The sequence below is a fragment of the Piliocolobus tephrosceles genome, chromosome 1 (genome assembly GCF_002776525.5).
Source record: "Piliocolobus tephrosceles isolate RC106 chromosome 1, ASM277652v3, whole genome shotgun sequence".
NCBI classification, from domain to species: Eukaryota; Metazoa; Chordata; class Mammalia; order Primates; family Cercopithecidae; genus Piliocolobus; species Piliocolobus tephrosceles.
The window spans coordinates 130,287,979-130,300,417 of NC_045434.1; the positions used below are offsets into that span (position 1 = coordinate 130,287,979).

Genomic DNA, 12,439 nt, shown 5'->3' on the forward strand with positions numbered 1-12,439 from the left:
TTCTTTTTTTTTTTTAATTATGTTCTAAGTTCTGGGGTACATGTGCATAGTGTGCAGGTTTGTTACATAGATATACGTGTGCCATGTTGGTTTGCTGCACTCATCAACTCGTCATTTACATTAGGTATTTCTCCCAACGCTATCCCTCCCCCAGCCCCCCACCCCCCATGGGCACAAATTTCTTACTGGGGATAATGAAAAAGTTCCGGGTATGGATACGGGTGGTGGTTATACAACATTGTGAGCGTATTTAATGTCCCTGAATTATATACTTATATATGGTTAAAATTATAAATATTATTCAGGTTTTACCACAATGAAAGAAAGAAAGAAAGAAAGCGCACCTTCTAGTGGAAGCTGGGTGCAGAGAGAGCTCTGTATTCTTGGCTGCAGCTGTCTAGAATGGAGACTGTCTCGCTAAGCTGGGACTTGGGAGTCTTGGATAAAATACCACAGACCCTTGCCTTTCTTAGGAATTTTTTATATCTCTTACTTGAAGAGATGTTTCTTCTTTTGCTATTTGCTCTTAGGATCATTTCCAGAGGATCTGAGTCATTTTTCTAAAATTTTCACCAGTTTCACTGAGAGGTGAGATAGCAGAGCTCTTTATGCAGTCATGCCAGAAGTTGATTGGGAAGACTATATTTCAAATTTTAGTCAAGTTATTCAATTTGGAGGATTGCTTATAACGTTGTTGCATTGGTTGTAAAACTAAATCTTTAGGATTAAAATGTTTTCTTGAGAAACGTGGCAACATTACTAAAAACCATGGCAATCTCTCCCCCCAAAATGGGATTTTCAGTAACTTTATCACCGTCCTGAGGCTTCCTTTTAAAAACTGAAGCTTTGACATTTTTACTACATTATTTTAAGAGCAAGGTAAGCCTCTATAGATTCCCCACGCATTCCTGAATAAATGAGTGAATGAATGAATGAATGTTTTTGTTTATGAACATGGTGGCCATTTGCTACTGTGTGCTTTGACAGTAAGACTCCCCCTGTACCTGCCTGTTGCTGAATTCTACAATTCTATCACTCAAACCCTATCTTAGTTCAAGCTGCTATAACAAATTACCATAGGCTGGGTGGCTTAAACAACAAACATTTTTCACAATTTTGGTGCCTGAGAAGTCCGAGATCACAGTGCAGGCACATTCGGTATTTGGTGAGGGCCTCCTTCCTTGCTTGCAGATACCGTCCTCCTGTATCATCACATGGCAGAAAAAGAGCGAACTAACTGGCCTCTTAAAAGAGCACTAATCCTACTCATGAAGGCTCTATCCTTGTGAGTTAATTACCTCACAAAAGTCCCACCTCCAAATACCATCACATCAGGGGTTAGAATTCAACGTATGAATTTCAACACATTGGGGGGTTCACTATAACAAATGCACGGTTTTGTTATTTTCTTCTATGCAGCCTATGGAAAGTAACTTTCCTCTCCAGTATTTTTGAGAGGAATGATAATTCAACCTTTCTATTAAGAATAGTTTATGCAGTCAGAATGTTATTTTCTCCAAGAGACAAAGACTTGTTATTTTATCAGTATCCAAATAACTGGCCTATCCAATTACTGGAATAATTTTACATCTCAGTGAAGGTGAAAGAAATTAAGGTTCATGAGCATTTACTGTGTGGTAGGACTATTGCAAATATTATTTTATTTAACCCTTGCAGCAGTATCTAGGAGGTAGAGCTTATTAGTATCATTGAGGATGAAGAATTAAGACTTAAGGTTGGGTCTTTTCCAAGGTCATACAGCTAATTAACAGTAGAGCTGCAAGGGAAAAGAGAACAGGAATAGGGCAGTCAGACAGCAGTAGGTTGGCCCTAGATGTCACAGGTGGGGGTTTCCAAAGGAAGGATAAATGTCTCTGCAAGAAAAGCATCATTGATTCGTTGCTATTTTATCATCTAGAAAACATTCCCTGCCAAATCTTCAGAGGACAATTCTTTGTTTTTTTTGTTTGTTTGTTTGTTTGTTTTGTTTTGTTTTTTTTTTTTGAGGCGGAGTCTTGCTCTGTCGCCCGGACTGGACTGGAGTGCAGTGGCCGGATCTCAGCTCACTGCAAGCTCCGCCTCCCGGGTTTACGCCATTCTCCTGCCTCAGCCTCCCGAGTAGCTGAGACTACAGGCGCCCGCCACCTCGCCCAGCTAGTTTTTGTATTTTTAGTAGAGACGGGGTTTCACCGTGTTAGCCAGGATGGTCTGGATCTCCTGACCTCGTGATCCGCCCGTCTCGGCCTCCCAAAGTGCTGGGATTACAGGCTTGAGCCACCGCACCGGGCCAGAGGACAATTCTAAAGAAACTTAAAAGGATAACTTATAGTTTGTTCATGTTTAAAGTCTAAGAACACATTATTGCCCTGTTTTTATAAATTCATGTTGGCTAAACATATTTAAAGATCATTGTGTTTTAGAACATTTATTTCTGAAATTTTACTTTATTTCTGAATCAAGTTCCTCAGTAATACGGACCTCATGAGTGCCATTATTATATTTTATAAATAATATAGGTAAAACACTTTTTAGGTACGGAGAGACTGGAAGTCCCAGAGCTAAGGCCTGGCTAATTTTTATGAGAAAGGCAGGTTGGGGTGTGTTTGTGTAGTTGTTGTACCCTTAGGGAAAGGGTACCACTTAGAAGACCCTTAGAACCCAGGATTAGGAGCTGTATTTAACGAGAATAGACACAGTAACCTGCAAGAGATATATTCAAAACAGTTACAAACTTTTGGAGAAAAAAAGTTAGGAAGGGAGAGGTTGGGGGCTCGGGCGATCCATTGCTTGGAGATCGGCTTAGCCAGGCTCAGGGCGGGAGGGTCCTCCGAGGGGCTGATGAATCGGCGCTCGACTGGCGTAAGAGCTGCGCGCAGGGAGTCCTGTGAGGACGGGGACGGACGCCCGCGGGAAAGGTGGGGACCGGGGCCCGACGCCCGCGGGGAAGTGGGGACCTAGCCGAGCCGTCCGGCCAGCGGTCGATCTCTAGAGCCGTCTGCCGGGCAGGCAGCGGACGGGCGCGGCGAGTTGTTGGTCACCAGCCGACTCCGGGCCGCGGGCCGGCGCCAGGCGCCTCAGCCGCGTTTCCAGTCAGAAAGCGGTGAGGCTTGAGGCCCGCTCGTGCGCAGTACGAGCCCAGTTCCCCGCGGGGTGGGACTGACTGTGCTTCCGGCCCGTCCCTAGAGTCGGCTGATTGGTGTCTTGTGTTCTGGTGTGTGGCGCCCCCTGAGCGAGCTTTGAGGGGACGTACCCATCTGTCTGAGCCGCCGGTTTCACATCGGTTGGAGGAAACGGGAACCGGGGGGTGGAGTGACGCGCCCCAGCGCCCGGTTCTTGCGCCACTCTCCCGGCCCTAACGCCTCTGCCTTGGATGTAGGATATTCTCCTTAGGAAATCCACAGAGCTGTTATTTTGCTTTAGGTGCTGATTCGGTTCCCAGCCGGACCCTTCTAGCCCCGTTGGTGCCTGGGGAGAGGAGGTGAGATCTGGGGCTCCGATAATTGCATGGTCCTTTCCCAGGCCGAGCCTCGGAGTAATTTGTTCCCGATGATTTTTCCTTCTTTGTCAAATTCTCTGCAGTTATTTGTGACGGTCGGTTATTCCCGTAAATGTTGTTCCCGACTTCTTCCGTAACTCACAAAAATTTCTAGCAAATCAATAATTTGTATCTTAGTTTCTGTACTTTTAAAATAAGGAGTGTATTTCTGAGTAAAAATAGTAAGAAATAAGTAATAGGCCCGCAATTTTATACAGTAAGTTTACACAATAATTGTATACAATACAATAATTGTATGCAATACAATAATTTTATACAATAATTGTATATAATGCAATAGTTTTATACAATAATTGTATACAATAAGTAAAATTACAGAAGACAAAATGGTGAATTGTCGTTAATATAACTAGAGATTAATTGTATCTAGTTGTATTAATATTTAAGTAGAGATTGTCATTAATATAACTAGAGAAGGTGCAGGTCTGCACTGCTAATTATGTAGTCTTAAAAAGTATTTTAACGGTGATTATAGCAGAGCAGACACTTAAAACTACGTGGGATATTGTTTGTTGTGTTTGGCAATCTAATTTTGTGCCATGTGCTGAAACTAAAACTTTAATAATAAATAATGGGAACTTAGAAAATCTGAATCTAAACCTAAAACTTTAATTAATTTAAAATAGCATCCCCTCACATCACAAACTCATACTGAACTGTAGCATGATCCCTTTTAGGACCTGTGTTTGTTCTTTTAAAAAAAGATTTATTTACATAATGAAAGTGCTAAATTCATCATCTTTTAGAACCTTCATGATTTTATTTACATGAATCCTGAACTAGAAAAAAATTTCACATTTTTCAGATTGGTCAAATTTTAAGTTTCTAAGTTAACAGAAAATTATTTTTATTTAACATTATTTTTATAAAATGGTTATTGCTAATGCATTTATTCCACAATAAATTCGTATGGACCATTTACTGTGTGCCAGGCACTATTCTGGGTTATTGGAACACATTAGTGAGCAAAAAGTCCGTGCTTGCTCTAGAGGGAGAAACACAATAAACAACTAAGTTATACTATAATGTTAGTTATCAATTCATGCTATGAAGAAAAATAATGCAGGATGAGAGGATGCAGTTTTAGATAAGGGGTGTTTTTTTCCATAGGAGTGTATAAGAACTAAAATATGTACACGATATTTTTATTCTGAACCCAAAGCAAGTTACATTCTTGTATGCTAGAACTAGAAATCAAAAATTCTTTTGAAAATATATGCTGTTTGTATAGGAGGTTTTTGTTAGTTTTTTTGCAACACTTTTCTTCCCAAATGTTTTACATTTGTAGTTTTGTTGTCTATTTGTAGTTGCTTTGGGAAGAAAATATTCAGGTGTGTAAATGTTAGCCTTAAGATTTTCGACTTAAATTCTGAGGCAGCAAAGCCACATGAAAGTGGCCTGGTGAGGTTTATTTTAGAAAAAGTTTCTTTTGCTTGAACGCAGTTTTCCTAAAACTAGAAAGGGAACATTTTATTTGTTACTTTTTGGGCACTATAAAAACGTGATTAACATTTTCATTTATACTTTTTCAGATAATTGTTTTCAAGTTCTGAAATTGTTTACTTAAAGCTGTTAAAGACTTCGCATATTTCTGAATGACTCCCTGTACCTCCTGCCCTAAAATAGAATAGGGCTTCTATTTTGCGTATAAATTGTTTTAGACATTTATAGAACCACACTAATTTGTTTCATTTTTACACTTGTTTTTGTTGGTAACTGATTAATAGAGAAAAATGAAGAGGGCAATTATATTAAACAGATGGAAGGGGGAAGAACCCAATAACGAAAACAGCGAAAAACCCCACAATATTCTATATCAGTAAGAACAGCCCTAAAGTATGTATATATAGGTTTAGTTCTAATACAGTAGCATTTGTCAAGCAGTGTATGTGGAAACATTCTCCCTTCCCCACATCACTCCCACTTGTATCTCATCCCCACATCAAGGAGGATTCAAAATTGGAGAGACATAATTTGACTTGGTAATGCGTATTTCTCCACTAGATGGTGGCATTAATACAATTTCTTCGATTGTAGTTTCTGTCTTGAGGACAAATTTACAATATATTAACTAAAATAGAAGAAACAGAAATGTGATTTATGTTTTGCAATTCATCTGATTTTATGGTTTGTCATATAGAATGTTCTTTGATGTTTAAGAATTTAGAAAAAAATGGGATATGCAGGGAAAAATAATTCTAATGGGAGCTATGTATGTATCTACAGACTAGTTTTTTTTTTTTTTTAATCACATTTGCATCTTTGTTCAGCCCCAGATTTTTGTTATGTTCCAAGGTGGCCATTGCTGAATGTTTTTATCCTTTGTGTTTAGATAATATCTCTGAGTGCAAGAATTATCTTTTAAAAAAGAATGTAAACATATGTAGTATATGCATTATATAATATGATTGTATATATGCATATGTATGTTAAACTTGTAATTTTTTTATTTTGAAAAAGTTCAAACATATGAAAAAATATTATAATGAACCCCGTATACCTATTACATAGCTTTAGCTGTGATCAACTCATTGTCAATATTATTTCAATAATCCTTCATCTCTCCCCTTTATTTTGAAGCAAATCCCTGCATATGTACATAGTATATTGTTAGAGGTGCACACATTCACAATAAAATGTGCTGTCCTAACTCAAAAATAAAGGTGTGAACAAAACATTAAGAGCCCAAGAAGACTGATTAATTCTGCCTTGAGGAAGAAGACAAATTCAGAAAAGCCTTTGAAGAAGAAATGACATTTGACCTATACCTTGAAGGATGGGAGGAATTTGCCAGTTGGAGAATGGAAGAAAGCATGTTCCAAGCATTGGAGCACTATGAAGAGAAGGGAGCAAGTTTGAATCCATGAATGAGTGGAAAACAGAGAATAATGTATTTGAATGTTGAAGTGCTTTGAAAGAAGTTGCAGACGATGAAGCTGGAAGGATAGTCTGTGGTTATACTTTACAGGAGACTGGAAAATTAGTGATTATAGTTTATACAAAATATTTTTCTACATTTTTATAAACTACTTTTTCCATATTTTGTAGATTTATGACAAAGTCCAGTTTTCAACAATGCTGAAATCAAATGATTGCTCGTTTTCTTTGGATAATTTGTTTTTTGAAAAACCAGATGAAGTTGAAAAGTAAGTCTCCCTTAAAGATTGATAACACAGTGTATTACTTTAGGGTTTTTTGAATTTGGGTGAGTTTTAGTTTTCTCTCTGGTAAATATACAAATAAAAATGAGGAATCAACAGAACGATATTTCAGTTACATATTTGGTAAACATGGAATTCTCTTACCAGTAGTATAGGGGAGTAACTGAAGTTTAACATCTTAAATGTTATGATTTAAAAAGTAGAATAGATTTGGGCCTGGCGTAGTGGCTCACGCCTGTAATCCCAGCACTTTGGGAAGCTGAGGCGGGTGGATCACCTGAAGTCAGGAGTTCAAGACAAGCGTAGCCAACATGGTGAAACCCTGTCTCTACTAAAAGTACCAACAAATTAGCCTATGCCGCTAATTCCAGCTACTTGGGAGGCTGAGACATGAGAATCGCTTGAAGCCAGAGGCAGAGGTTGGAGTTAGCCAAGATGGCGCCACTGCACTCCAGCCTGAGCAACAGAGTGAAACTCAAGAATCGATTATTGCCTATTTTGCTTGCATTTATTTGCATTTCTGGTTTGTTTGGATTATTTTTGTCCAAGCTAAAAATGGGAAATAATGCTCAAAGAGTAGCTCAGGACAAGGAATGACGTCACCATTTGGAAACAATGAACAGTATGCCAAAGGCAAAGTATGATAGGCACATTAAGTGCTGGCAGGAAGTAGGGGTGGGAATAAAGATGTGAGACCAAAGAAAATAAGACTAGAGAGTAGGTAGTATGTTAAATACTGACTTTTATGGATTTTCATGTGCATTGTTCAATTTTGAATTTTCTATGTATTTTTAGTGTATTGTGCTATCCTATTTTAGTGAGGTATATTTATTGCCTCGTTATTTTACTTCTTCATTCAAATATTGATTGAAAGTTGAAAGGGTTATAAAAAGGATGAAACAGACTTTTACTTACACAATACTTAAAATCTAGTTGAGGAGATTAAACACACAAATGGAAAGACATTAATGAGTAATGTGACCATGGAAATAATCATCTATACTGGGACACTTTTGAGAGTGAAAGAGCACATCCAACTTGGGCAACATGTGTTAATCAGGTCTGGCCAATGCAAATTTTATAACATGGTTGTTTTTCTGAAAATATAGTCAAAAATATGTGCAAAGCAAATGATAGGCGTATCTTCATGCAATGAAATTTCAGACTTGGAAGGAAGGTTGTCTTGGACTACACAGGCAAGTCAGGCTTTTTGGGTAGTAGGGGGAAACTGTAGGAGGCTTTGAAGGATTTGATAATTCCTATAGGAAGAGAAGAACTGGGCATTTGAAGGCAGAGTGTTAGAGCAAGAGAAAAAGAATGGAGATAGGACAATTCATGGTACTTGTAAGGGATAACGTATAGAGAAGTTGCCTGGAATAGACGATTCATGAAGGAGAAACATTGGGACGGACATAAAGTTAGAAATTCTAAGTTGAGGTTAGATGGTGATGTGTGTTAAGTGCTGGAATAAGGATTTTGGATATAATTCACTATGGATTAAAGGCTATGGAATTAAATCAACAAATATTTAGTGAAATTATGTAAAGGACTTTGCTAAGTACTGCTGATGTAAATGGACATAAAAATAAAACTCAGGTGTTTATAATCTAGAGGGAGTATCAAATATCTGTCAAAGCTATCCATCTACTTACCTGCCTGTTTCTCGCTATTATCTATCTGTACATTCACACACCTCAAGGCAGACTATATACATATTATAGATTCCCTCTATAAGAAGAAGGGAGGAGAAAATCTTTGGGAACCTAGGGAGATTTCTTGGAAAAGGTAGGATTTGAGCCAGCCTTTGAATATAAGCTCTAGTTCCTAGAACAATACCTGGCACATAGTACTTGGTAAATAATTACTGAATGGATTAATGAATGCATAAAATAGTGGAACTTCTGTAGGTAGATGTCTGCGGGGGACAGGGCGCAGGGGCAAGCTGAGTAAATATCTTTGAATGAGGGTGAGGAGTGATCAGGCACGGTGGCTCACACCTGTAATCTCAGCACTTTGGGAGGTTGAGGTGGGTGGATCACTTGAGTCCAGGAGGTTGAGACTAGCCTGGCCAACATGGTGAAACACCGTCTCTACTAAAAATACAAAAATTAGCCGGACATGTTGGTATATGCCTGTAATCCCAGCTACTGGGGAGGCTGAGGCATGAGAATCACTTGAACCCAGGAGGTGGAGGTTGCAGTGATCTGAGATCTTGCCACTGCACTCCAACCTGGGCGGCAGAGTGAGACTCTTGTTTCAGAAGGAAAAAAAAAAGATGAGGAGAGACGGAATGCATTATCTATTTGTTATACAATAGGGAGTTCAGTTTAGTTTGGACTATAAGGTATGTGTAGGAGAGTTAAAACTGTAAGATAGTCTAAGGCTACTAGGAAGTTTGGCAATCTTTGAAAGCCACTGAAGGATTTTGAATGGAGTAATGAAATGAAAGCAATTCCAAATGAATGTGGTAGGAACTTGTAAAATATATTAGAGAGAAAGCCTGGAGGCAGTGAGGGCAGTTAAGACAAGTTAATAAGAGCCTTGATTGTTTTAATGACCATGGAAACACAAAGAAAGTGATGAATTTAAGAAGCATTACAAGGAATATACAATAAGACCTAATATGTATCTAGATCTACTTAGTAAAAAAGATACTGTGGTTTGGATTCTGGGTGACTGGGATGATGATGTTGCCTCTGGAAAAAAGATTGGGAAATTATAAGGGAGATTTGATTTTATTAAGAGGCGGAATAGTAGAGCTATTATTCCTCTTTCTTGGATTTTCTGAAATAGTCCTTGTGTAGAAAAGAGTTAACATAGCAGCCTAAACTGCTGTTCTTGAAAAGGCCTGTTTACAAGGTTGGCTTTGGCTAGCGTCTGAGAACTTAGATTTCAGGAAGATCCCCTCCATTAGCTGACAACAGTGGCTTACTGTGTGTAAACTGTTTATACAAATAATATGGTTTATGTGAACACCTGCTTTTTTTCCGAGATTCTGGAATTTAGGTGTGTGCCAGACAGGGGATGCTTATGCTAATGTTAGTTAGCCCCCAATAAAAACCTGGGCATTGAGTCCCTGAAGAGCTTCCCTTCTTTGGCAACATTTCACGGGTATTGTCCTAAGTCATTACTGAGATAATTAAGTGCCTCCCGCAGAGTCTGCTGGGAGAAGACTCTTAAAAGCTCATGCCTGGTTTTCCTTGGACTTTGTCCTGGTAGCCATGAGTAGGACTGTATGCTGAGTCTTATGAGTCATTTTAGGGAATTATTGAACTGGGGGTGATCTTGGGGACCCTCTGACATAGTCCTAAATTTTAAAATATCTGGCCTGTTATTAAACAGTCGGTCAGATGTTGCCAGATAATGCGTTGTAGATTTTTTACTTGGAAAATATGGTCAGAGTAGCTATGTGCTAGGTGCTCTGAGATACAGAAAAGTAAAAGACTGACTCTCTCACTTTAGAGAGCGTAACATTCTAAATGACTAGATGGTAAAATCTTTGGGATTTGGTATAGACAAAATATATGATGCTCTTCTCAACTTTATTTCCTGTCACCTAACACTTATCTTTTTGTCCTAATGAAGAACAAATCAACTTTGATGGGAAAGGAACCTTTAAAGTAGTATCAGTTAACACGATCACAGTTGAAAGATGAGGAGGGGTAGTTAATGATGCCAACAGGGTGGCAAAAATATCAATTACTATAGGTTATAAAGAGATTGTCAGTTTCAAATGATTTCTTGGATTTTTCTGTAGTTTGTAGATGGTTCTGGACTAAGAATATTTAGGTTAGGACATTAATTTGTAATAATGTTATAGGAATACTCTAGAACAACGGTCCCCAACCTTTTTGGCACCAGGGACTGAATTTGCAGACAGTTTTTCCACAGATGGTTTTGGGATGAAATTATTCCACCTCAGATCATCAGGCATTAGATTCTCATAAGGAGCATGCAACCTAGAGCACTCTCATGTGCAGTTCACAATAGGGCTCGCACTCCTGTGAGAATCTAATGCTGTTGCTGATCTGACAGGAGTCGGAGCTCAGGCAGTAGTGCTTACTTGCCTGCTACTCACCTCCTGCTGTGCAGCCGGGTTTCTAACAGGCCAGTATCAGTCTGCAGCCCAGGAATTGGGGATCCCAGCTCTGGAATATCAGTAATGGTGTCATTTACACATTGATGACCTGTGATTAGTTGTGAGATATGTCAAGTAATTTGTTACTTGTAATAGTTAAAATGCTAAAGTTTGAGAATGATTTACTCCTTTGTTTTTATATTGGAGCAGATTTAAGATTCCTGTTACTGGCATTTGAATTGGAGAAAAGGATATAGAGTTATTGCCGTTATTTCGGTAGCATATCTCACACAGCGGTTTCATTAATCCTATGATACATAAGGGTAAAAGGTTGAGAACACTGCTATGTAGGGATAAATCAAAGTGCTGACAGAAAGTTAATTTATAGGATGTTTAAGAGTCTATAATTGAGTAATAATAAATACATAGCTACTCATGTTATATCTTTATTAACATATATACTCACATTTTTATATTTTATATAGCCATCCAGATAATGAAAAGTCTTTGGATTGGTTTCTCCCGCCTGCTCCATTGATTTCAGAAATTCCAGATACTCAGGAGTTAGAGGAAGAATTAGAAAGTCATAAACTGTTAGGTAAATTATCACATATTTGTTTTGAAGCCAAACCCATACAGTTCATGGCAATATTTATTTTAAAGCCCTGATTTGATTGTTACACATTGTGTATGCATGTATCAGAATATTGCATATGCCCCCAAAATATGTATGCTCATATTGGGTATTGATTTCAGAAATATCAGATATTCAGGAGTTAGAGGAAGAATTGGAAAGTCTTGGTGGCTGAGGTGGGCAGATCACAAGGTCAGGAGTTTGAGACCAGCCTGCCAATATGGTGAAACCCCATCTCTACTAAAAGTAAAAAAAAAAAGCCTAGCTGGGCATGGTGGTGTGTGCCTGTAGTCCCAGCTACTCAGGAAGCTGAAGCAGGAGAATGGCTTGAACCCAGGAGGCAGAGGTTGCAGTGAGCTGAGATTGCGCCACTGCAGTCTATCCTGGGCAATAGAGGGAGACTCCGTCTCAAAAAAAAAAAAAAGAAAGTAATAAACTGTTGGGTAAATTATCACTTATTTGTTGTGAAGCCAAACCCATAGTTCATGGCAATATTTTTTTTAAAACTCTGATTTGATCATTACACATTGTGTATGCGTGTATCAAAATATCGGATATCCCCCCAAATATGTATATTTATTATGCAAACAATTAAAATTTCTTTATTTTAATGAAATAAAATGAAAATCGGATCCTTTTTTTTTTTTTATTATACTTTAAGTTCTAGGGTACATGTGCATAACGTGCAGGTTTGTTACATATGTATACTTGTGCCATGTTGGTGTGCTGCACCCATCAACTCGTCAGCACCCATCAATTCATCATTTATATCAGGTATAACTCCCCAATGCAATCTCTCCCCCCTCCCCCCTCCCCCCCCATGATAGGCCCCAGTGTGTGATGTTCCCCTTCCCGAGTCCAAGTGAACTCATTGTTCAGTTCTCACCTATGAGTGAGAACATGCGGTGTTTGGTTTTCTCTTCTTGTGATAGTTTGCTAAGAATGATGGTTTCCAGCTGCATCCATGTCCCTACAAAGGACGCAAACTCATCCTTTTTTATGGCTGCATA

At 38.6% G+C, this 12,439-nt stretch overlaps 1 protein-coding gene across 1 annotated transcript in view; it reads left to right on the top strand.

The window, feature by feature from the left end:
* The first annotated feature begins 2,859 nt into the window (after nt 1–2,859).
* The window catches only part of HFM1 (helicase for meiosis 1), a 124,397-nt gene continuing 114,817 nt past the window's right edge, over nt 2,860–12,439 (top strand). The window contains exons 1-3 of the mRNA XM_031935741.1: nt 2,860–2,915; nt 6,605–6,702; nt 11,281–11,393. Of these exons, the coding sequence (XP_031791601.1) occupies nt 6,632–6,702; nt 11,281–11,393 (184 nt within the window). The 5' untranslated portion in view covers nt 2,860–2,915; nt 6,605–6,631. The remainder of the gene's footprint in view (nt 2,916–6,604; nt 6,703–11,280; nt 11,394–12,439) is intronic.